The 26,361-nt window shown below is 45.5% G+C and overlaps 2 protein-coding genes across 2 annotated transcripts in view; one reads left to right on the top strand and one right to left on the bottom strand.

Annotated features, from left to right (window-relative positions):
• Window positions 1–672: 672 nt before the first annotated feature.
• LOC118012860 lies at window positions 673–23,056 on the bottom strand. Its single transcript, XM_035008396.1, has 5 exons — window positions 22,824–23,056; window positions 6,361–6,460; window positions 5,430–5,647; window positions 4,152–4,309; window positions 673–3,246 (listed from the first exon to the last, which is right to left on the bottom strand). The coding sequence occupies exons 1-4, from the start codon at window positions 23,054–23,056 to the stop codon at window positions 4,243–4,245; spliced, it is 618 nt and encodes a 205-aa protein (XP_034864287.1). The 3' UTR covers window positions 673–3,246; window positions 4,152–4,242.
• An 814-nt stretch (window positions 23,057–23,870) lies between these two features.
• FAS (Fas cell surface death receptor) overlaps window positions 23,871–26,361 on the top strand; it is a 25,953-nt gene continuing 23,462 nt past the window's right edge. The window contains exon 1 of the mRNA XM_035008555.1: window positions 23,871–24,014. Coding sequence (XP_034864446.1) covers window positions 23,985–24,014 — 30 coding nt within the window. The 5' untranslated portion in view covers window positions 23,871–23,984. The remainder of the gene's footprint in view (window positions 24,015–26,361) is intronic.

Raw genomic sequence — 26,361 nt, 5'->3', positions numbered from 1 at the left:
AATGTCAGGACCAGAAGAACACAGGTGAAATCGCTCAAACTTTCACTTTAGAAACAGGTTATTGAGATGCAGAGACGCACCCACTACAGCTCAGATCTGGACCTGTGAACCACACCAACAGCCCGTTCTTCTGGGTCACCATGGTGTTGGCACATCTCTGTCCTTGGAGGGTGGATTGACTTTTGTCTGCAGCCAAGTGTCATTCTCCTTGAAGGCTGGCAGAGAAGGTGAGGGGGCAAGCTTGGGTATTACCACTTGGAGCAACACCGAGGTGGGTTCTGGAGTAATCAGACCAATTTCCTTGCGTGGCTGGTAAAGCTGCAGGCAGAATATGCAATATGCGTGGAGCTATGCATCCTTTCAGGTTTGCTTAAAGGTCTCTTTTCTACACGTTCATTCCTCATTTCCATGCTATAGGCTCTAATCACCTTCCAGCTAGACTAAGACTCCTGCTCTGCCACCTCATTTCTGATTTCTGTTTTCCCTAAGAGGCCCTATCTCAGTCTAGACTCTGCGCCCAGGTATTTTGCACACCTTATCTGCATATTATACCAACTGGCCCCTTTCCCTCCGTGTAGCCACAAATATTCAAGGATTCGGGGAGCAAGAACATGCAGGAGGCTCCCTCCCACTGCTCCCACTTGCTGCCCCCTTGCAATCTTCACACCAAGCTTGGCAAGCATCCTTAATGCCCTAGGCTCCCCCTTCGCCCCCGGCACACAAATCCAGAGTCCAGCCTCGAAGCCTTCCTGCCTTCCACTTCCAGAGCTTGAGATGCCTTCTCACTTCCTAATCTGCTAAATCATCTTCCTGCCTTTTCTCAAAAGCCTGTTCAAACGAACCTTCTTAGATTAATGTTTCCAAGTGGAGGATGCTCTATCATTCCTGCGAGTACCCGATCGCATTTCCTTGTTGGAAGCTCTTCTATTTTCTAAGGTGTGCCCATGGGTCCCCATGGTTGCCATGGAGGCCACCTTTGGAGGCAGCCAGAGTGAGGGTTATTCCCTTAGGGCGCACCAACCTTCCTTCCGCCCAGAGTGGAATCTCAGGAATGCAGTTACATAACTTCCCATTTTCCCCCCAGCCTTAAAAGAGCTGCAATGACCATCTCAGACGTCGTTATTTTCAGAAAGTTTTCCTAATTTATTTTAAGAAAAGAACCGATAAGATGCATAAGATAGGGCCGTTCTCTGGCTCCAGGTTGTCTTCAGCACGTTTTAGGATTATTGCAACTTGACAGCTTCGCCCTCTTTTTCTTAAGCCGGGTGCGGCTGTCTAGCATCCCAACCCTAGGAGATCAAATACAAGAGGGATAACAGTATGCATCAACTACCCAACAATGCACAGAACAGAGCCCTCGGCCAAGCAAACTGGACCGGTTTGGGAGATAGGTCATTAGTCAAAGCAGGAGAAGGCTGGTGTCATGCCCCCCTTTGCATTTGCACAAAGGACAGGTTTTCCCCGGGGATGGCTGAGTGAAGGAGCCCCTTACTAACAGAACAGCAGACTCCTTGGACGAGTCTCTGTTTTATGATACACCACGGGTTTTGGCTAATGTGCACCTAACCAATTGTTGGTCACCATTATGGCTGGTCTCTGAGTTAGCCCTACAAGAGTAAATTGTTCCTTCAGTTAGCTAACCATCATTTTTCCCACCCCAATCGTTAAAGTTAGTAAGTTAGAGTTTCTTAACGCCTGGCCTAAACTTATGGAACCATAGTCATCAGAATCGCTTGGGCAATTTGTCGGAGTGTACATTCTCCTGAGCCAGATTTTCTGGGGTGGAGCCAAAAGGTACATTGAAATAAGAGCTATCCAGAAGCCCCTAGAAGAGAGGCTAGAGGGATAATGGCAACTGAACTCTCAAACGTGGAGGAACATAGCGAGGATCGGTTTGTCATTACAATCATCATTGTCTCTCATTGGTTATGGGTCCCAGGCATACATCCTCAGAGAACAGAGCAGGTAGGAGACACACAGCCATGGGGAGGTAAGCTCTGGGCAAGACTGGAGGCCTGCCTTCTATTTCGGTTCTGCCACTAACTCTGTGTGGCTTTGAACAGTTCGCTCACCCCTCCAGCCTTGGCTTTGTCACCCACAAGCATAAGTGTGTGGGCCCATCTATTTTAATGTCCTTTTTCCCTCTGCCAATCTCTGGATTATTAAATTTTTAAATATAAACTCTCCTGATGGCCTCTGTAAGATAATGGGCCAGAGAGGTTGATAGTTTTCACAAAAGGAAAGTGTGTCTCAGATAGAGTGGGTGAAATTCTGTCCCAGGAGCCAGAACTGTATCGTCAATTGGTGGGGCACGTGACTTGTGCCTCAGTTTCCCCATTCGCAAAATGACCATGACTTCCACTCAACCACTTTGTGGGGTTCCTGAGCTTATAGCACTTACAGAAAGACATAAACTGCTCAAGTGTTTTGAAAACTATAAAGTAGTAGTCAAGGGGCACAGTACCAGTTGTCACCTAAATTAGGATTAATTCAGGCATGCATCAGGTGTCAGGAGATGCTCACATGGTCACCGTCCAGAGAGAGGTGGGAGGCACTAGGAACTTAGGGTTCCATTAGAAGATCCCGGGGCTTGAGTGAGAAGACCCTACAAGGAGCAAAGTGGCCTGGGAGGTACTGAGGGAGGGCAGGCTGTGTGCCAGGATGGCCCCAGAGTGTATACGACACTCATTTTAGCATCAGACATACTTTAGCTCCTAGAAAAGAAAGCGAACAGGAAGGACCCTGGGAGACTTCTTTGGATGCCTCAAGAATTCCAAAAGCTGCAACTTGGAATTCGAGGCATTCACTTCCTTTTTCAACAAAATTGAGACCCTATAGGGTAATTTCATGCTGAGGAGCTCCCCCTTCTTTAAAGGCTGGTTGGAAATTCCAGCTAGTTGGAACAGGCCAAGACTCTCATTCTCCATGATGACAGCCATCATCAAGGAGAAGCTCTGGAATTTGGTTGGATTCAAACACGTTTTCCAACTTATTTCGGACCAATCTTTGGTCCAAATCACCCAGCATGCCAGCTCTTTTTCACCCTTTGGACCAATCACCCAGCATGCCAGCTCTTTTTCATCTGAAAAGATGGGAACGATGTGACATCCACTTCATTGGGTCATCGTGAAGAATGTCAGATTCTAGTAATTTTCAATCTTCTGCCCCTTCGCATTGCTCCATCCCTGTGTGCATCTTCACCGCAACCCACGTTGCTTAAATCCAAATCGCTAAATGCAGCACATCCTGACAAACACAAACAAAAAGAAACATAAGAGCTTTTGTGTCTTAAGCTTTCAGAGCTGGAAGATGAACATATGAAGTAGAACATTTTGTTTCATGATTTTCTCCCTTTAAGTCACGTCTCGTAAAGGCCCATACGAGAAAGCGGGCTGAATCTCTATGAATTACTTCAGCCAGGCCAGAAGCCTGAAGGTCCACACACCACACCTGCACACGTTTTAATTGTCACCACACAGGAAGACGGTTGACAGGGTTTCCTTCTTCCTGACCCCCACTTGGGGAAACTACTTGGAATATACCTAAATTGGAGTTTTTTGAATGGGATATCTCAATATTTTGTTGGGATGATCATCATACTGCAAGTTTATATTTTACCCAGAATTCAAATGACCAGAGTGCCCAGATAATATCTGCTTTTTCGATGTCACATACAACAGTAATTGGGATTTTTCCAGTTGTGACCTGAAGGCATGGTATGATCCTGCCAAGTGCTTCCGAAGTCAAATATTCACTTCAGCACCTTTGTATATATAATAATTTGTATTTAACTCATATGTTGTATGTTAAGCTTGCATGTAAGTCTCTGAAAGCTGTTCATTCGGATATGTCAGATTTAGCAATTCTCATTTATCCAGAATACTGGACTAACCACAATATCTCATTCTACATTTGTGCGATCAGATCTGTGCATTTAATGAACTTCCTGATTCTGCAGCAAGAACATACGATATAGGTGATTTCTTTCAGGGAAGGAACCCGCCAAATCTACATGCACAGTCTTTGGTCACCTTAGGCTTAACATTCACAATAGAACAATTGAAAATATGTTTGTGTTTCTGAGTCCATGACAACGAGAACTTTATCCAAAAACCCACCATGGATGCTGGTAACACAGGTTCTCCACTGACCTGAAGGAATGCAGGCGAGGGCTGCATTTTGCACACGTATTTGTCCATGGAGGGCTTTTTTGGTAGAGAGGGACAGAAAACTCTGGCTTCTTCAGACAACTGGATGCAGGCAGTTCCTCCTCCAAAAGTAGTCAAAATACCACTCCAGAGAACCTTGACTTTATAAGGGAAGGCAGCTTCTGAGTCACAGAGAGGCTTTTCCTGGAATGAGGCTCTGCTAAAAATGTTTCAGGCAACTGTTGATGTAGGAATTTCTGCCCTCTATTCTAGTAACAGAATGTGTACATGGTACAAAGTTCGGCAGGTCCCTATACCGCACTCATGCCTTTTAAAGCCCTCTTCTTGGAAAGTGGCGTATGGAAGGAAGACTTCTCAGACTCTGAGAAGGAAAAGATTCTGTCCGCCAGAACTTGGTATGGGTTTGGAATTTGGGGTAAAGCGTTACATTATTTTATTTGTTCCCAGACTATATGCGGATGGAAAATGCGTCTGGGTAGAGGATCCTTCTGGATGAGGAGAAACATCCCAGTAAAATGAAAGTGTTAGGAGTTTGGAAAGCTATTCTCTGTGTTTGTTGTTTGTGTTTTTTTGTTTTGTTTTGTTTTTTGTTTTTTGGGTGTTTTGTTTTGTTTTGTTTTGTTTTGTTTGCCGCACACGGAACAGTACTCAATCCTACTCAGTAAGTAGGATTTTGATTGTTGGCCAAAAAGTAAATCCTGATGGTAGAGATGGGGGAAATGGGAGCACAGGGTTATTTCCATAAGATTAAAGTAGATTTTTCCCATGCCCCGTTGGCCTTCATTTCTCTCATCTCCCAGAAAACTCCACTGACTTTAGTGTCAATAATCTATCTCAAAAAAAAAAACAAACAAACAAACAACAATAACAACAACAACAACAAAAACCCAGAAACCAAAAACCACAAAACAAAAAAAACCCCAAAACTGCTATGGAAGAAATTAACATCTCTACATTCTGGCACGTTTGGGACATCAGCCATGCCTAAACTCCTGTTGTAATCTAAGCAGCCACTCTGCCTCAGTGTGTCTTTGAAAGGAAAAAAACACACCCAGAAGGGCATATTGTCTGTTGTGCAACAGAGACTTTCAGAGCTTTGGGCTTCCTCTGTCAGGAGCCTTTGTAGGGGGAAGGGTCACTCCTACTTAGATTTTTTCAGATCTCTGGGATGGTGGATTTCTCAAGGAAGCCTTCCCTGACCCCCTGACCCACTCCCAACTACACTCTACTAGCATCGAGCCTTCCTCGGGTAGCACTTACCTGTGTCTGTAGTAGTATGTGTATGTATGATCGTCGCATTCATAGCCCCCTCTCCCACTCACTCGGCTAAGGGGGGGACTCTGACTGCTCACCATCGTATCTCCAGCGTCTATCACAATGCCCCGGGGCTCGCAGGTGCCCAGTACATGTTTCTCACGTGGATGTTGGTACACGATAAACTCTGCCTGGGCTTTGATGATGAACGAATGCTTCCAATCCTTCAGAAAACACACACGTTTTGAAAACTATGCTAATGACACACCTGAGCTGTCACTGCACCCACAACTGGAAAGAACGATGAATTTAGATGAGGTTTTAGAGATAGAACATTGTCCCCAGTATTCAGGCAATCCATAAATCCCTCACGTTTAATGTTTGGATGTAAGATACGATGCTTAAGAAAAATCTTTACTCTTAGGTAGCCCGAGAAGACACATAATTTTGTTACCATTCCTTTCCCTACAGTTTAAAACTTCAGTTGTTTGGATGGGTGAGTGTGTCACTTCCAAGTGCGTGGGGTAATAGATGGCATATTTGTTTTTCATCTTGTTCACTCGATGAAATAAGAACAGCTAAGGACAAATATAAACACAAAATGAGCAAACCTCATGTGGGATGTTTTGCAGAGGGACTCAGTGGGATGGCGCCATATGATTTTGTTTTAATTTTGTCAATGCAGCCCATTAAAATTTAAGTTAGGATCCGAGTGTTTGGGTAAACAGAATAAGCTAAGAATGAGTGGGAGACGTATTTCCTTAAGTTCCATCTGCTAAAGGTTTAGCTCCAAATCTCATTATCTGACTAAGCCCTTCCTCTCCAGATCATGTGGGTTTGATATTTTTCTGATGGGTTTGCAAGAAGCAAGAAGCAACAGCATTAAGCACTTGAAGAGTTGTTTGTTGTTCGTTTTGATTTTGATTTTGTTTTTTACCTTTGTGAAGTGAGGGCTACAATGCAGGCGGGAGCCCCAGCAGGCAGTGGCTTCAGCAATTTGTGCAATATCTTTCTTCTTGCCCTTGCGGCATTTTACCCTAGAAAACAGGAGTGGGTGTTCAGAGGGTGGTCTCTGACCGGGAGCTGACATACAGATCTGTAGCTTTTCCAACAGTTTATTTAAGCCAGATTTCTAGTTTCTGGAGAACTAAAAGGCTGCTGCCCGATGGAACCACTTAGTAATTACCCATTTCTAGTGACAAGAAACAAAGTCATCAATTGCTAGCAACTAACAGGAGAGGAGTTTAAATTCAGCTGGTCTTCAGGCAGCAGGAAAATAAGAGATTGGCTACTATTAGTTTCCATAGTGATTGATGTCAAAAAGGAGTTTGGGGGACAGAGCATTTAGGAAAACAATCAATCCCCATTTATTTTTTAGTCCATTAACCTCTAATGTCATATTTGATATGGTTAGATTTCAATCTACTATTTTATGATTTATTCTGTTTGTTGCCTTTGTTTGCTCTCTCTCTTCTCTCCTGCCTTCTTTTGTATTATTTGAATATTTCCTAAATGTCATTTTAATTTCTCTACTTTTGTTCTAGTGTATCTTTTTGCATTATGGGTAAGCAGTTGCTCCAAGGTTTGCAATATACATCCTTACATATTCTCCATCCACTTCAGTTAATATTGTACCATACTTCATGGGAAATGTTGAAATCTGACAAGTGTCTAAGTATGTTTATCCCCTCATCCTGTTACAATGTACATGACAGATCCCGTTCAGTGGTATAATTTTGCTTTAATATTCTCTGCATTATTTCTACTTTAGTATATGTGCTGCCAAAGTGAGCATCCTATTTAGCTTTTGATCTATTTCTTTTTTTAAAAGATTTTATTTATTTATTTGACAGAGAACTATCTCCCCAATACCCATTTTAACTGAGAACCCTAAAGGCAACTTTGTAGCATTCAAGGTATTGTGGGTGGCTGATAAAAAGACTCTGTGTGTGTGTGTGTGTGTGTGTGTGTAGCTATTGAAAATTGAAAAGTGCCACACAGGGGCGCCTGGGTGGCTCAGTCATCAAGCATCTGCCTTCGCCTCAGGTCATGATCCCGGAGTCCTGGGATCGAGTCCCGCTTTGGGCTTCCTGCTCAGCGGGAAGCCTGCTTCTCCCTCTCCCACTCCCCCTGCTTGTGTTCCCTCTCTCACTGTGTCTCTCTCTCTCTGTCAAATAAATAAATAAATAAATAAAACCTTAAAAACAAAAGTGCCACACAGAATACTAAAGCAGATTGTACCCATACGGAGTTTGTGGTGGTTTTATTTTAAAAGCTAAATTCGTAAGTCCTTAGTTTTTCCAAAAATAGGTTTGAACTTCTAAGTTTCATTTTCCTATTTGCATTTTGCCGGGAACTTCCCTTGCCTTCGCCCCAGCCCCCAACCCCCTTTGCTCCATGAGACCCATTGAGTCAGAAATTCCTTAGTGGGAAAATTTCTGGCACTGCTCTAGAGACAGAATCCACAAAGATTGACCCTTGAGGTCCCTGCCTGGATCTACTGGATCCCCACTCTCGGAGACCTCTGGCTTATTGTCATTTGAGCAGGTTTAAGAGAAACAGGAAGTGGGATGTCCTAATGGGGAGTGACAAGGCAGCCCCAGAGACTGTTGGGGCGAAATTGTGAAATCCTTTCATAGAGTTCACAGCAAAAAGAGCACTTTCTTATCAGAAACTATATCTTCCTCCCCCTTTCTATTCTGTTAAATTTTTTTTTTTTAAATTTTAAGATGTGTATCTATTTGAGAGAGAGAGACAGAGATGGTCACAAAGATAGCCAGACAGAGCACAAGCAGGGAGGAGAGGGAGAAGCTGACTCCCTGCTGAACAGGAAGCCCGATGCGGGGGCTTGATCCCAGGACTCTTCCCAGGACCCTGGGATCATGACCTGAGCTGAAGGCAGACACTCCACCGACTGAACCACCCAGGTGCCACCTCCCCCTTTCTAAAGAGAAATAGATTGTATCATCCTGGTTCATCGATTCAGCAAGTACTCATGTATTTGAGACACTGTGCCCCCCCCTGCCGTGGGCTCTGTCTAGGATCCACTGCTGTGCTTACCCCGCTTTCCCTATGCCCCCCCAAAGCCTCTCTAACATGGGCTATTCTCTCTTCCGGTACAAAGCATGTGACCTGCATGAACCTCAAATGGCCCCTATTAATTTGCAGACATTTGAATAAAATTTGTATTCATTTTTGCAACTGAACCAAATTCACAGGGCAGCTTTGTTTTTGTCAGGCCAAATGTAACCAAATATATATGCACATACACACACAGTTACCTGTAGTTTTGCACATTTACATAAACACGGACCTTTTGAGCTATCAATTTTTGTTAAACTTTCAAAGTGGGACTAAACCAGGCATTGGGATGAACTGTAAATATAGCCTGACTAAAGTAATATTTCATTTGGCTTGAATCTTTGGTAAAGAAACAGACTCTCAAGACCCCTATTTAGGAAACCCTTAGCAGAGAGAAAAATGTTCTTGGCCTTTTCCCCAAAAATAGATGTTCAAAGAATTTGCACTTTGAACTTTATGCTTGTTTTATGCTTTATGTATTAAAAGCCAGATGAAAACTAACACTCTACCGAACTAATTTGAACATATGGAAAAAGCAATTGCCATAGCATATAACTTATTAAATGTTGGTGGTTTTTTCAAAATGAATTTCTCTGGTGGCCAGTTAATGGTTATTAAGTAATAAGTAATAAAAATATTTTTGTGAATTCCACCTGACCATTGACCTTGGCGTTCATGGCTCACTTAAGACTCTGTTTGGTAAAATGAAATCTCTCTCCTTCTAATTAGGAAGCATTTTTGGGAAGCTGACCATGCCCTAATGTCGTGGGGTCAAAAAGTATGTGGAATGTTGCCCCCGCCCTTTGAAATAATATTCCCAGTGTCTGCCAGGAGCAGGGTAACTTTCTGGGACAGAAAGCAGAAGGTTCTATGTGGCCTAGGCCTCAGTCTCTGGAGTTGGCTGAGCTCATTTCAAACCCCAGATCAACGATCTGCCGGCTCTGTGACCCTGGGCAATTTATTTCACCTGTCAAAATACGCATCTTTAACTTGGGGAAAATGCTGAGGTTATTTTGCAACATGAGATAATGCAAATTGTTTAGTGCAATGTCTAGCATGTAATTAGTGCTCAGTGCATTTAACTATTATCATGGACTGTGTTAGTATCACATTAAATTACCAACTGAAATCAAAATAAAACAGTGTTTTCAGTCATCAGTTTAAAAAAAAAGACATCAAGCGAGAGCAAACAGTTGTATTGCCTTTACATCGTTTAAATCTTTGAACATTTAGGTATTTTAAGGTTTGTGAAGAAGATTGCTAAATTTATAAAAAGGAAGGTTGATAAATCAGAGGCTGAAGAAGACTCCTGTCCAGAGGAGATGAGAAAGACACCAGGTCTGTGATTTTTTTTGTTTAGGAAACTAAAAGTACTGAAGGTGTTTCTGGTTTGATCTCGTTACAGATGAGACAGGACAAAATTTTCCCGTCGCCCCTGGTCTCCCCGAGGCTTGGTGAGTCAAGGATCTCAGGTGGTAAGGCAGGGTGACTATAGGAAGGGACATGGAACTAGAGAAGGCAGCCTTTGGAAAAGCAGCCTGCAGACTCCAGGCTCTGTAAACTGGGGCCAGGTCTGGATTGTAAACGGCACTTCTTTTCAGTTTTGTTCGTTACTGCATCTCCAGGGCGTAAAACAGTGCCTGGCACGTGGTGGGCTCTCAATAAATATTCTAGAATAAAAACAAGGCCACAACCTGAGGGAAACGAGAATGTTAAGGTAGTGAGAGCCTTAGAGAGGCTTTGGCTACTTACAGCTTGTGAGGCTCACCGTCCTTGGATCTGTCTTCTCCCCTACTATGTGGGGAGTGTTTATTGTAGTATTAACATGCAATACTAACACATAGTACTAATACTACAGTACTACACCATAGTATTGTACAGGTATAATACAGTGAGTTTCATTTAGAATCAACATTTATAACAGAGGCCTCTTCTGGCTCCTCTTCATTCGATTCTCAAATTAATTGTGGCCAAAATCTGAGATCCCTCTCAAGCTTGAGGCCAGGGCCAAATGGCCCAGCCACAGAATCTTGTGTCCTTTTTAGATTAAAACTCTATCACAGATTATTATTACTATGAATTATCATAAATTAAATTATATATAGTAATTACATAATGTATTATAGATAATATATAGCTAATATATTAATAAGTAATATTATTACTAGGCCAGAGTAAAGATAGGAGGGCTACATTTAGTCTCAAACAAAGGGGTTGATAGGGTTGAGGTCAACATATCGGTTCATTTCGAGAGTCGTGTAAAATGGAGAAAGACAGTATATTAATCACATTTAAATAGCTGTTCCATTGTACTGATCTAATTCAAGCTTTTCGGGTCTCAAATTCTGTAATTCTATGGCTAAAATCCACTTCTTCAGTGATTTGAAAGCAACTAACAAATCTCGTCTATAATGAAAAATAATTCGGTGATACTGTATTGTATCATTTAAAAATATATGCTAAGGATTGAGACTGTAATTTTAAATCAAAGGAATTATATTCTATTGACATTTCAAAATGTGTATTCTTAATGAAGAAGCTATGCTAGAAAGAAAATTTTGAACAGAATCCTTGAAAATATTTCACAAAATAAAACAAAATGGAACTCTCCAGCTACTATGGTAGAGTTGAGGGCTGAATATTGAATACTTATTTATTTTATTCAACATTGTTAGGCCCTCTCAGAGGCTTAAACCAATACCATGTTTGTGGAAGATGTTTACATTATTCGAGATGCTTACCTCTGGTTTAGGGAATTTTTGCCTACATCCCCCAATTCCTTTGGATGAGTAGAAAAATGTATTCCCATGGACCCCAAAGGAGAAAATATATTCCTTGCATCTTTGGCCCTTAGTGAATTGTACTTTCGTGGGCTGAATTATTAAAAAGCTGAAAGAAGCCCCTACTCTCCCTTTCACATAAAGAGGTGAAGCTAAAAAACATAACTGTCAATGCATTTGTCGGATCCGCAAATCTGCACCATCTTGCTTTCAGTGGACACTGGGAGAGCCTCTGTCACATCTGCTCCAACGTGTCAGCCTGTCAGCGAATGGTAGGAGAGAGAATTCTGTTATATGGGGACCCAACCACAAAGGAAAGAAGAAATGATGCCCAGTCAGGCTCACACTGAGAGCTGGGTCTAATCAATGCTCGGTCCTGTGCATTAGAACACCAGCTCACCCTCTGGCCAGGAAACCTACCAAATCCAGGGTATCCCAGGACCACCCTGTGAAGAGCAGGTGGTCAACATGAGTCTTCTCTCCCACTAACAGAGGTTAAACTGTTCCACCCCGAGAGGCAGCTTCTCCATAAACCCTTCTGTGACACCTGAAGCTAGAAGCAACCCTCAGGCTCTTGGCTCTCTTAGCAATTTTGCCTCGCTTATAGTAATAATAACACTGGTAGGAACTGATATTCATCCAGAAATTCTGTGTCAGATACTGTGGGACATCCTTTTCATGAATCACCTATATCCTCATAGAAGCATATAAAGTACATTCTGTTGTTACCACCTCTTTACAGACGGGAGGCCAAAAGCTCAGAGAAATGAAGTAACTGCTCCATGCCCACATCCTTAATGTGTGTGGAGGCAGAAGTTGATTCCAGGGTCCATGCTGTTAGCCCATAGATTCTACCTGCCTGCCTGCATTCTTCTAGTTGACGGGACCCATATCCCCTTCATCACCGTATCCTAAATCTTTCTTCTCTCTTGCCACTGCAACGATAGTGACTTGCCCAAAAAGTCAATAAATATTTTTGAAATGAGAGCCCAGGAGAGAATCGGTCTTCAGGTGCACGCTTGGACCAGAACAGACTGGCATGTCCCGGCTTCCTCGCTGAGGGATATGAATGTGGCAGGTAACCGTGCGAGCTCTTTGGGCACAGAATGGAAGATGAAAAAGTTGTCTCCTTAGACCTATACCTTCAGAGTTATAACCCAAGGGAAAGGCAAACTGTGGGACAAGCTCCTCTTGTCCCTCACCCGGTTTACTAAGCCACCTCTGTTTTCGTCTGGCCGCCCCACCGTTGGCACCCAGAATCCTACCATCTTCCATAAGATAACAGCGGAGAAAGACTTTAATGCAAGAGAGCAGTCAGTGAGGGGAAGCGTGGCTCCCACAGACAGAAGTACGAGGATCGGGAGCCCCGCAACCTCTGCAAACACACGTGTGCACACCGTGCTCCCCTTGTCCTGATCTACAGCCACACAAAGCAAGTCATCCCCTCTGTCTCCTCTGTTTACTGGAGGAAAAAGTAGGATGAGTGGAGGCAGGGAGAAAAAAGAAGTAAAGAATTGATGTGCATCCAACAATGCGCATCAGGGAGAAAGGCATCAGTGATCCCATGTTGTTCTGCGTTCAGGAACAGGGTCCTCTGCCCGCAACGCAGAAACACCAAGCACCATTCAAACCACAGATCCTTTAGCTGCTATGAATTTGGTGCTAATGCGCCACACGGGTGCAAGGGACAGGGGGAGGCGAGAGCTGAAACAAAGGGAAGGAAAAAATGGGGTCAAGCGAGTTTCCAGGCTCTGCAGCAAGGAGAGCTTTGGCAGCCCTGTGTCCTAAGGAAGCCAGGCCTTGTGATTCATCACAGACCAGATGCTTGCTGACTTCAAAGAGAGATGTTCATGGAACATGCCAACATTCAGAAGGGATGACAGTCTGGCTAAATAATTGTTAAGAACCCTTAAAATGTAGCCTACTCATCTTGAGATTATATTAAGCTCTGGTTAGTGTAGGTGGCAGTAACCCTAATTTAAAAAAAAAATGGGAAAGCACACGTGATGGTCTCAAGCTGAGGCTAATGTCTCTGCCTCTCTCTCTGTCTCTCTCTCTCTGCCTTTCTATTGTTGATGATGACACCGTTGTTGTTTTTCTGAACACATCTGCCATCCCTAAGAGATGGGGAAGGGCAGCATAGATGTAACTGTTTTGATTTGTCTATCAAAAATCAGGACAGAGCGCCTGGGTGGCTCAGTGGGTTAAGCATCTGCCTTCAGCTCAGGTCAGGATCCCAGGGTCCTGAGATCGAGCCCCACATCGGGGTCCCTGCTCAGAGGGGAGTCTGCTTCTCCCTCTGTGCTCTCCCTCTGTGCTCTCCTTCCTTCCCTCTCTCTCTCTCTCAAATTAAAAAAAAAAAAATCTTAAAAAAAACCCATCAGGGCAAAATTCAAACTCCATTCAATCAGAAAAGGTTAAAGATTTTGATCTTGTAATTTGCTAGCCATCTAGTCCTGACTCCACAATCCAGTGTCAGGTGAGTCCACACAGAAACAATAAAGGCCATTTCCAGCTCTGTGTCCTTGTCACACACCTCCTCAAATGTGTACAAAGCTCCTGTAAGACTTTGGAGTCGGCCCTGGAAATATGGAATGGTAGAAAACGTGCTCCCTACCTTGAAGGAGCTTCCAACCTAATTATGAAGATGGACAGACACAGAAGAAGCACAGCAAGGTTGCTAAGTCTGTGGGTTCAGAAAATGGCCAGATGGGCCCAAAAGTCCAACGTGGACCTCTTTCCACTTGAAATTTCATTTTATCTTTTATTTTGTTCACTGCTTCCAATCTAGGATGGAAAGGGAAGAGCTCAGTTTTAGACACACGAAGAGTTTGAGGTGATAAGCAGAAATGGGCAAAAATTAAAAATGGTGCACTGAAAGTGTAAACATAGGTCCGAGGGCACTAATAAGCAGTGGGCATCAGGCATAACCAGGCTGAAGACGCAGGGAAGGAGAGAACCCCAACATGAGTGTCTGGGGAACCAAAGAAGAGAAACGTTTCTCCAGGCAAGAAGAGGCCAAAGCTGACTATTGCAACCAACCACTCTACTGTGTTGTCTGCACTGGCCTGTAGAGCCCAGGGACGGGGGCCATGCCTGTCCTGCTCACCACTATTCCTAGGGCCTGGCTCAGTCCACACCACGATGTAAGCACTCATAAATTTTTATTTAATTAAGGAAGATCGTTGAGATCCAGACTTAAGCTCAAAGCCTCCATTCAAAGACTGTGGAAGATAATGGCCTCTTTTCAAGCAACTTGCTTCCTGATCAGTATCTAAAGTCAGGGGTAGCTGGGGGGCAATGATGAGTAAGAGTGGAGTAGTTCAATTCCAAATCCATATGGATTTATCTGAAGTGGAAATTTTTAAAGAGAGAGCTACTTTTCGGAGACTCCAAATAGAAAAATCTGTCTCACTCACTCCTCAAGAGTGCTGAGAAAGTTCTAAGTTTGGAAAGGTCTCAATGGGCGGAAGCCAGTCAGGGAAGCCTCCGAGTTCTTAATTTTGCTTTATAGGAAAAGTGGGAGTTGGATTCTCAAAGTGGAGGAAGAAGGTCCTTCCAGAGGGACGGTTTGGATGACAGGGTGGGGACAGGGTGTGGGGAGGCGGACTGTGAGGAAGTCCGCCTAAGCAAAGGGCAAAAAGATATACCATCAAAGTGGGAGTGGGGTCAGTTGGCAGAGGGAAAAATTAGGAGCCAGACTAGATGGTTCCAGAGAGTGTCCCAGTGACACTGGTATGTGCAGTATTCTAGGTTGTGCTTTGCAAAGCTTTCAGACTGGCTCTCTGTTAAAAGAAAAAAAAAAAAAAAGCATGCGGCCAACTGTCTCGATCACTAAGAAGGTGGCGATACCAAGATATTGTGCAAAGAACACAGGCTTTAGAGACAGAGCAGTTACCTGTGCATGTGAATAAGAAAAGTAATTCTCTCGTAGGTGTGGATATCAGAATTAAATGAGATCCTACACGTAACAGGGTTTGGAAAAGTGAATGCTCAGTTAGCACGTGCCGGCTCAGGAAGAAGGTGGCCCCTTGTCAGATGCAAGAAGCAATTTACTGTCTCAGTTCAGACACCAGCTCTGCAACTTACTCGCTGAGTGACTGGATCCTTTGCGGCTTGGGACCTCAATCACCGCACCTCTGCAGCGGGTACAAGGAGACCTACCTGCCAGGATTTGTGTGAGAATTAAATGAAAGCATATTTTTATAAAGCCCTTAGAAGAGTACCTGGCTCATTTTAAGTGCTCTAAACGTGTTAGATATTATTACAAAGTGATCAAAACCTGCATGTACATTAATATCTTTTAACATAAAAGACAATGGACTTTTAGATGAGAGATTCTATCGAGCTTAATTTTTTTGGTTTTTTTGAGATTTTATTTATTTATTTGACAGAGAGAGCACAAGCGGCGGCGGGGGGGGGGGGGCGGGAAGGAGAAGCAGGATCCCCTGATGCGGGGCTCGATCCCAGGACCCCGGGATCATGACCTGAGCTGAAGGCAGACGCTTAACTGATTCTCTTCTTTTCTTTTCTTTCTCTCTCTCTCTCTTTTTTTTTTTTTTTTGAGAAGAGTAAAGATATAAAAGGCAGAGTCTGTGGCACAAACAAGATACACATCCCCACAACAGAAGTAAAGAGGCAGAGATTCACGGAGGGGGGAATTTATGGACATTTATGGTCACATTATTCTGATTGGCTGAGGGAATCAGCAGGCTTCTGGTCAGTTTTCTTACTGTTCACAGAAATAAAAGCTCAGCCTGTTTGAAAATGAACTAGGTTTGCTTTTGTTTTTCTTGATAGGAAGAACTTATTTATATAGTCAAGGCAGACACGTTTCTGCTAAGTAAAAGTTTGGCCTGAGTAGTATAATATTAAGGTAAATGAAAACTGGATAGAAATACATTTATTAATTTATTATGACATCATTTAGTTTGAGATTTTCCTAAATGCCCCACCTAATACCATAAAAGAGGTACTCGAATAATAATACAACTGGCCAAAATGGTAAAAGTAGACTCAGCTTCTTTTTATCTGTAGATCAAACAACTGGATCTATGGGTGGTTTCTCTGAGCTGACTGGTCCCTCGCCAACTCAAGTACCCCTTGAGATGGTGTTACTGACGTCAACATGGGAGCTTGTGAGAAATACAGGATTTCACGCTCCTCTTCAGACCTACTGAATCAGAACCTGAATTTTTTTAAAAGATCTTTTATTTATTTATTTGAGAGAGAGAGAGAGCAAGCATGAGGGGCAGGGGAGGGGCAGAAGGTGAAGCAGACACCCCGCTGAGCAGGGAGCCTGATCATGACCTGAGCCAAAGGCAGAGGCTTATGGGACTGAGCCACCCAGGCGCCCCCAGAATCTGAATTTTTATACCACGGCCCCGTGAGTCACATTCATATTAAGATTTGGAAAGCTTTGAATTAGAGGGTGGAGTTTTATGGCCACACAATCTTAGTTGAGTCTTTATTTCAGTATAATTTGCACAAGCAAGTGCTGTGGTTTTTAGAAGGGAAAATAGATATAAACACAGCAAAATTTCTTACTTGATTGATTTATTCAGCACAATAAAGAGTTCCCTTAGCTCACGAAATTAGGGTCTTAGTAAATAAAGCCTGAAATTTAAGCAAATAAAATGATAAATGTGTGACATTTATCAACAGGAAACCATGTGTTCAAGAGAACAGCAAAACAGGTTTGACACTTCCTCAGGGAATTTATGTCTCAATCATAAGGGCACTGATGTAACTTTTTTGAAGAGGAAGTGGATTCAGCAGGGACTTCAAGAGATTTTTCTTGGGCACCTAGTAACCAGGTGACTCTGGGCAAGTTGTTACAAGTTGCTCGTGTGAACTGGGATGGTCACAGGACCTAGTTCATGGGGTAGCTGGGAGGTTTGGATGAGTTAACAGGTATGCAAAGAACACGCCAAGGTCCCCAGCACTATGTGAGTATTAAATGTTACTACTGGTGATACCTCATTTTTGTTTCATTTCACAATTCCTATCTCCCTAAACAATTCCTCCTAACCTCCCCTTTTCAGGGTTTAAGTAAAAATAAATTCGAAGAAAAATTTTAAAGAATTTTGATAAACCCCTTGGATGGCTTGGAGTTTCCAAGGAGATTTCAAAGCCGGGGGTGGGGCGGGTTGGGGAATACCTGCCTCCTATCGTTCTTCCAGGGGAAAGCTGCTGTAAACATCTGTCTCCCGCAGTGTGGTATGATCAGGGAGTCAGGCTGACTCATTGTTTTTGTTGCCTGGATAAAAAAAAAAAGTCTCAAGAACACAGGTTCGCGAAGGAGGAGGTTTGGGATGATAAAAACGCCTCTTCCAACCTCTCGATGAAGGAGGGTTACTATCAGTCGTGTTTCATGGAGCTGGTCCATCTCTGTCTCTAAGTAGTGCTCTTTGGATAATGATGTTGAGCAAACACTTGTCAAACTCCAGGAAGCTGTAACGTCAGGGAGAAATTTCTAACCATTGGAAAGTGTTCTAAAATGGAATGAGCCACCTCGGGAGGCAGTGAGAGCCAGCGCTGCTGGAAGGATTCAAGCCAAGCCTGGGGCTCCAGAGCAGGGGCTGGGTTCAAATGGGAAGGACCAGTCTGGAGTCCCATTGGGTTCTCCCGCCCAAGATTCTGTGACTGCCGGTCTGAGGCTGGGAATGGGTCAGAACACCTACGAAGGACCTCAAACCTAGATTCTTGACACTAGCCCCAGATGAGATTCTGCACTGAAGTTTCGATATACCCCACAGTTTTTGCCAACCCGCTTTGATATTTGTGTTGATTTTCACTTGGCTTTGCACTAGCAGAACTTCTAAAGGCAGATAGGGCCCAAGTTCTCTGAGCCAGACCTCTCTTGATATGTGTACATAAATCTCTGGGGTCCTCTGCCCCCTTGATCCATGCTTCTGTTCGGCCCCTTCACTCTTTTATAAGAAATCCAATCTGACCAAGCATATTGTGATTGTCCACAAAGAGAGAATCCTTCAAACAGGGCTGGATGTAGAGTCTTTCTTTGGAGAAAAAAAAAACCTGATTGGACAAGTCTTTTCCTAAGTCATTCCTCCTGACCTCACATTGATTTCACCTCCCTGACTGCTACCTTGACCCATCTCTCCCCTCCAAAGGTCCTCACCCTCTCTGTCAATCTCCCAGTATCTTCTCATGTAAGGCTAGCCCCTCCGAACCAGCAGACTCCTACCACAGGACGGTCATGAGAGTTTCCAGAGAACCATCCTTCCTAGAAGGCACTGTGTATATGGGGGGAGGGGGTGCTCAGAAATTTAAAAACAATTTTAAATCCTATATCCATGCCTCTCTCCCTTTTGGGGGGGCGTTTCTCCTTATCATTTTGAACTATCTTATAATAATCATTTGGGCACCTCACAAAGCAGATTATTAAGATATTTGTTCTTTTCTTCATCGATACCCATTTGGTGGAACTGAACCAGTAGATGACCCAGAGAACACAAACTGGGTGTGCAGCTTGCATTTAGCTTCTCCTGAAAACTTTGGGCCTGTCTGAACGGTCACATTATGTATAGGGAGAGAGAGAGAGAGAGAGAAGCATCTCTGCATCTTCAGACCAGATCTGATCAGGAAACAAAAGGACTGATACTGGTAACCGTGGGCAGGGCCCACACACCTTGTCACCTACAAATGTATTGGTGACCCACAGAGTCTGGAGTGGACCATTTGCAAATTGCAAAAATAAAAATGAAATTACAAAACGCAAGACCAGTTCCCAGGCAAATCATCAATACTCAAAAGGTTTATGTTAAATTGAGGCCGAGAGAGGTTAAATTACTGGGCAAAGCTTCTCCCAGTTAGGATTTAAATCCATGGGCCTATCCTTGTCACTATTCTGCATTCGTTGACTAAGACCACCTTGTGCAGAAAACCATCTACTTCTCCCTTTTGTGCAAGTGATGTGCGCTTTCGACTGGCCTCCAGCCCTTCCCCCCCGCCCCCCCACAAAGCTCTCTCCCCCAACACCCCACTCGCTCTCCTTCTGGCTCTGCAGGACTCACTTTCCCCTTTCCCCACCCACTGTCTCCCTTAAGCTGACTCAGCCATTCTAACAGGGAGAGGGGGGTGCCTGGTAGAGGGTCCCCCCCATTCTCACGCCCCCTACAATGACTGCCCCTCCCCCCACACCATGTGACACCTCCTCAGGCTCCTCCGCCTCGCCTCCCTTCCAGTCTCCCAGGCAGGGCCTGAGGTCCAGACTGCGGGTCTTTTCCCAGCAGTCACCCGAGGGCAGGCAGGAAGATCAAGGCAGGCAGAAGGCACTTCTGCTCCCTCAGGCAACTTCTCCAGAAGCCCCTTGGCCTTACCACGGGCTGCTTTGGGAAACGATTTCTAGTGGCACACAGGCAAATATTTTATCTCAATAGTTGTCAACTTCTTTTTATGGATACCCTCTATCTGTGGTAAGGAATGCGGATTTTCCATTTACGGTAATAATACAATATAATGTTTTGGGGTCCCTATTTTGCCATGGGCTAGTTCTGGCCAGCAGGAGGCGATCAGGCTTCTCAAGTGTGCTTGCAGGGTGCCCCATGCAGAAACAGCAGGAGAGGACTGTCCCCATCGTGTCACAAACCCAGGCCTACGGAGGAGCTATTTCTCCAACCCCTCGTTGGCCACATGGTCCCTGCATCGCGGCTAGTACTCTCTAAATGTTCTTTAATCCAGTCCCCAGGTTCTTGCTCAAGAGATAGGCTAGGATGCCACGGTTCTCAGTGGGAGAACTTGGGAGCTTGAACAACACGTTTCCCACCTCTGTGGTCAAGCTTTCCGACTCTGTCCCCCCAGGCTCCAAGCACGTTGCCTTGAGCTGCACTTTCAGGCCCCTGAACACATTCCTACAGGAAGTAGTGAGGGACAGGCCCTGCAAGCCATTTAACTTGTCTTTCTTTCCATCTGAACTTTGACCCCAAATTAGCAACCTGCACACCTCATTTAGGAAGGGCGATGGGAGAGTATTAACTGGTATTCATTGAGCATGCCAGGAGCTGTGCATCTGTTATTTCTTGAACCCTGTAAGACCTAATATGTTCTCAGGGAGATGAAAATGTCTATGTGATCCGGTTCACAGATTACCTCTCTCTTCCCTCGCGCAAGAACCAAAATATATTTCCATTAATTGAGAGAAACAGCAGTTTTGTCACTTGACTGATGTGGTATTTGGGGCCCTCTACTGGTCAAAGTGCTTTGGTGGCTTGGGACGTCTAGCTCTTGAGCCATCTCCAAAGGCTGCTTTAGGCCATTATCCTGATGTGCAGCTGAAAATGTAACAGTTAATTTGTAACAACTAATTTGGGTGCCAGAGGACTTCTTGTGATCATAAGCTCTGATGATACGTCATTCAGGATCCTTTGAGTTGCAAGAATCTGGCTTAAGCAAACATCGAGAATGCACGGAGTTGGATGACCGGGGGCTCCAAAATCAATCCAGGATTCCGGCGACCCAACCAGGCTCCGCCTCTCAGTGTGGTTTCTGCTTGGCAGGAGCTGATTCTGCCTTCAGCCCTGGCAGGCCCACAAGCTCTCTTCACGACCACATCAGTTCCTTCCGTACATATTCCCATTTCAAATCCAGTGGAGAGGAAAAAGGGTTTGTGTCCTCCTGTTGTCAGCAAAGGTCACAGGGTTCATGCCAACAGAATGTGATGGGCTGGTTGCCTCAGCCAAATGGAGTTCCCTTCCCCCTCCCTCCTCGCACCGACATACACACACACAGGCCCAAGGATGGTTAATTTTATGTGTCAACCTGGGGAGGCTACAGGACCCAACTATTTGGTACCATTCTAGATGTTTCTGGAAAGGTATTTTTAGATCCCATGAACACTTAAATCCGTAGACTGTGAGTAAAGCTGCGCTCTCCATAACATGGGTGGGCCTCATCCAATCAGTTGAAGGCCTTCCCCTGAGAAAGAGAGAATTCGGCCAGCAGACTGCCTTTCCATTCAAACCGCCCTTCTTCCCTGGGGCCCCAGCCTGCCAGTTTACCTTGCAGACTTTGGATTTGCCAGGCTTTATAATCACATAAACCTGTTCCTTAAAATACATCTCTCTCTCACTAGATAGATAGCTATCTCCTATCGCTTCTGTTGTTCTTCAGAACTCTGACTAATACAGTCACCCACATCAAATAGTTGAAAAGAAGAAAGAGCGGCGATTTTTCTAAAGGCAACTTGGAAGTGCTATTACTAGGAAGAAGGAGAAAACACGTAGATAAAGAATCAGGGATGCTCACTACAGTTGGGAATTATTACAACTGGCTTATTGCTATTTAGTAAGAGCAATTTGGTTGACAACAACTTTTAAAACATCAAGCCCATGGGGAGAAAGAATAAAAGTAGTTTTGGTGGTGAAGAGGTATTGAAGGTTTTCTTTCCCCCCAGGTTTTTATATTGTCAGATACGTGTTTAAGTGTTATTCAGCATGAGCTGTTGAGTAGCAAGGCTATCTTTAGAGGAGAAGAAATAAGCTTTAACCTATATGGTATGGTTTGAGTGAAACCAGGATGATTGTCCAAAATATCTCCCACATCTGGTAGAGGGCCTGAAATTCTATTATTAAAATTGTATTTCTTTGCCCCTGAAGGCTTGGAGGCCCTTAGGAATGTGTTGTTAAAATAAAAATAACTTTTAGAAATGTCCAAACGGTTTTCCCTAGAACACCAGCATTCGTGAGGTGTTCATCCAGCAGGTGTTGTTGAAAGGATCCCCTAAAGAAGACAAACAAGCAACAGTCTGTATCAAAACCCTCTCTAGGCAATACATATTACCATAGTAAAGGCTCTGAGAAGTCTTGGTTAAGAGACCTGTTTAAATTTTTAAAATCTAGAATATGCTAAAATCATTTGGCCATGAAACACACATCTCCCCACAAAGCACCTATTACTATCTCATGGAAGCTGAGGGTAATTGCTGGGGCAGGGGTTGAGGGTGGGGTGGATAGAAAGAGCAAGGCCCAGGACCAAAAATACCTAAGTTTAATTCCTGGCTCTGCTATTGATTAACTAACCAACTTCGCCAATGTTGCATAAACTTTTTTGGCCGCAGTTCTTTATTTGTAAAGTTAGGTTAATAAGCACCCACCTCCCTGGACTAAAATGATCAATATTAAGTAAGGGAGAACCATATATGAAAGTTGCTGGCTCATAATTCACACTCGGGAGATGTTGATTTTGTCAATTGTCCTCTCTCTCTCTCTTTCTCTCTCCTTCTTTCCTCCCTCCCTCTTTCTTCTTATGGTATTTTTTTTATTTCAATGAACTTTTTATTTAAGAATGTTTTTGCTAAGAGTCCCCTATATGCCACCTCCCACCCCCATTCACTTCTTTTATGTCTATTCTGTGTCAGAACAGTGGCAGGAAGGGGCCTGGCCCACCAGGGTCTGTGCAGGACTCACCAACAATAAACTGCAAGGTGAGGCAGAAACAAGCAAATCCACCCCTACAAGTCTAGGCCTTAAGTGCAGTGCAAACCCTAAGGTGAGTGAAGGCCCCCAAGAGGGTGACTTACCCCAGGCTTTGGGAGCCTGAAAAAATCTTCCAAAAGAAGCTAGAGAGGAGTGAGCGGGCCAAAGGGAAGAGGCATGGAGTGTTCCTGATGGGATGAACCCAACTGGAAGGAAGAAGGAAGAGAGGCAGCTGATGGAGGCTCAGCACTTGACCAAGGTTGTAAAGAAATACTGAGTACTTCACTCCTGCCCCAGCCTGGGAACTGCTTTCAGAATCACACTTAAGCGGTGTCATTACACAAACTTCCCTTCTGTAGAATTCTTGCAAAACCATCTGAACAGACAGGTCTATTTTTCCAAAACAATAGTGGCTTTGAGCTGCGTTAACCCAAGTACTAAAGAATTACAACTTTTTAAAAAACGAAAATTGGCCAGGAAATAATGAGTAACAAAGGCGGCGGGGGGAGTCATCGTGAACATTTAATGCGGCTGGAGCTACGTGAAGGGCCCTAACTCGCTAGATTTGTCCTCCTCTTGAGTGATACAGGTGAAGGGATCCCCCTTCTCCAGAATCCCCAGAACGCCGCATCTGGACCTTTCCTTGGATGACTGTCACTTGGTACAGGAGTCCGGGGCTCTCGGGGAGCCTCCAGGGGCAGCCACGACTCGCGAGCTGAGCGGGGCCGGGTCTCCCCCGCACGTTCCCGGCGAGCGGCCCAGACTCGGGCGCGCAGAAGGACGCGGGGGGCGCCCCGCAGCTCCCCAGGGTGCGCGCCACCACAGCGTCCGAAGGACAGCGAGCCCGCTCCCGGGGTCCTCACCTGAACCCCGCCCGCCAGGCGCCCGCGGAAACGCCTCCGCACGGGGAACGCCAGTTTGTGCAACAAAGCCTGACCGCCGCCCCCACCCCCCCAGCCCCGGCCTCGCGCCGGGCTGCGCCGTCCGAGGGCGCCCCTTCCGCCCCCCCAACCCCGCCTTCCCGGGCGCTCCCCGGCCGGGCTTCCCCCTGCGTCCCGTCCCCGGGCCCACCGGCGGAGCCCCCGCAGGTACTCGGTGACTTCCGGGGCGAGGGGAGAGTGGCCGGGGCGGGCCGGGCGGGGGAGCCGACTCCCAGGCCCGCGGGGCTCGGGGAGGGGCCACGCGGCTGCACTCCTCAGGGGCTGGTGGCCGGTCGCGCTCGCAGGCGCAGAGGCGCTGGCCCTCCGGCGGGGCGCTCCGCAGCCATGTGGGGGACCTGGGCCATCCCGTGTCTGGTGAGTCGGCTCCTGCCCGGCGCCGGCGGGCGGGTGGCGGGCCGGCCGCGGGCTGCGGGCGCTCTCCCTGCCCGCGGGGTGTGGGAGCCGCTGCCTCCCGGCGCCCGCCCCGGGGACGGCTGTGCGGGGCGCGGGCCGCGGTGGGAGAGGAGGGGGCTTCGCGGGCAGCGCCGCGTGTCCCGCCGCACGTCGGGCCGGGGCGGGTGCGTGTGCGCGCCCGGGAGTTGGGGGGCGGGGGTGTTGAGGACGGAGCCCCGGGGGGACCTCCGGCCGCTCCCCCGCGCACAGGTTCCGCTCGCTCTCACACGTGGGGAGGAAAGCGGCCCCCGGGCAGTGGGGAAAGTGGAGGCTTCAGACCAAACCGTTTCTTGATCGAAAAAGTTATCTTGGGGCTGAAGGCGCCTCTGGAGGCTTGTTTACCTTCTTATCGCCACTCAGAAAAAGAAACTGTTCTTGTTTCCCTTCCGGGAATACTTCTCCTTAGGACTGTAAGTCACTGCCTCTGGTTTGTCTCCTCTTGTCTTGCCTTCTCTTCTCGCCCTTGCCTTTCTTCTCGCCGTCTCCCTCGCTCGCACCCCTGCGGTGGCTTCTGTTCCCGGGACGCGGGCGAATCCGGGCCTCGCGGCTCGGGCGGTGCTACCTGCGCCCGGCGCGCACGCCCCCGCGCACCTGCACTTGGCCGGGAAGCCTGGGCCGCAGCCCCCGTGGGGAGAGTCCCTAGCGCACAACTGTCAGCTTGGTGGCCAATGCAAGGGACTCGGTTCATTTGAGTGCCGAAGCCCCCGAGAGCCCGTGGATTTTCATTTTATGGGGACCGGCCCCAAGTTCCGAGCAGCGTGATGGGACCGTGTATCAAGGCCACCTCAGGCAAAGGTCACAGCAGCCGCGGGGTGAGGGAGATGCCTTCTTCATCTCCATTTTACAATTGGCGAAATGGAGGCCAGAAAGCTCAAGGCCTTCAGCTGAGATCGCACAGCTAGTGTTAAGCGGCAGAGCTGGGACTTGACTTAGACCTATTTCCAAAGTCCAGGCAAGTTTGTTGATGGCACCTGGCTTCCAGACTACGCGAAAAGTTGAAAGGAAAGAGTCAGTGGTGTCAGGAACCGTCTTATGATGGGGGGGGGGGGAGAAAAAAAAATCTCACTGACTCTTTTGGAAGTAATGTGCAATAATCTGGGTTCCTTTAGAAACTCTAAGAGAAAATTTAAGATTCACAGTCGAACTATTTGTACAACTCAGACCACGCTCTTTTCGTCCTATCCTTAACCATTGCATTATTACAGTGTTGGTTGCTTTGAAAAATCTCTCTTAGTTCTTAGGACTGAAGTACTAGTCAGTGTAGGAAAATTATCAAAGCCCAGAGGGAGTTACACTTGTTTAACTTAGCATCTTTGCCAGAGACGCATATTTAAAGCACCAAGGACACTTTGTTTTTTCTGAAAGGATGCACGCACACACACACACACACACACACACGTGTGTATATGTTATTATTTGTATATACTTATTATTATAATAGCTGTAATAAGTTAAATATTTGTTTATTATGTTTACATATAATATATGGCCTAGGAGATTAATAAATTTAAGGTTTATTAAACAAAATTTATAAATGCAGACAAAATTCTTTCTTCTGAAAACAAATCTGGCATAACCCTATCACTTAGATCATCACTGTCTACATTTTGTAAGGTATATTCCATTTTGCCCCTTTAACATGACTCTTAAATTTAGTTACACAGAATCCTGCCTTGCACCCACCACTTGCCCGACACCACACCTGTATTCTTAAAGAAGTTTCCACGACGTCTGTCGTGTCATCTGGTGTGTCTCCCACAAATACTTGCTTGTGTGCCTTTGCACTTAGCAGTGCTTACTTAGTAGTAGCAAGAATAATCAAATGGGGGCGGGGGTGCTAATTACAGGGAACACAGATGCAGGTTTTGTTTGACCACGTGAGTGGGCTGCAAGTAGATGGGGGGGGCACCTCATTCTCTTGTCCTCCTTGTTGCTCTCGTGCCCTTGTCTTTGTTGCCGCCTGTTGTCTCTTACCTCTGTGCTTCTCTTCTTTCTACCCCCTTGGCCTTCCTTTTTCTCTCTAGTTTCTAGCTGTTGTGTCTATGATACCTACAAGAAACGTTTGAAATCCTCAAACAACTCACAAATGTCTAAAGGAGACTTTGAAAAAGAGTCAGACCTAATATAGAAGTTTGTGTGAGAAGTAGCTGTGAGCAATGCTTCCTTCCTTTTCTTTTTCTTTCTTTCTTTTTTTCTTTCTTTCTTTCTTTCTTTCTTCCTTCCTTCCTTCCTTCCTTCCTTCCTTCCTTCCTTCCTTCCTTCCTTCCTT

The sequence above is a fragment of the Mirounga leonina genome, unplaced genomic scaffold (genome assembly GCF_011800145.1).
Source record: "Mirounga leonina isolate KUSES-001 unplaced genomic scaffold, KU_Mleo_1.0 Mir_152, whole genome shotgun sequence".
Taxonomy (NCBI): domain Eukaryota; kingdom Metazoa; phylum Chordata; class Mammalia; order Carnivora; family Phocidae; genus Mirounga; species Mirounga leonina.
This window is presented reverse-complemented; position numbering and strand designations above follow the sequence as displayed.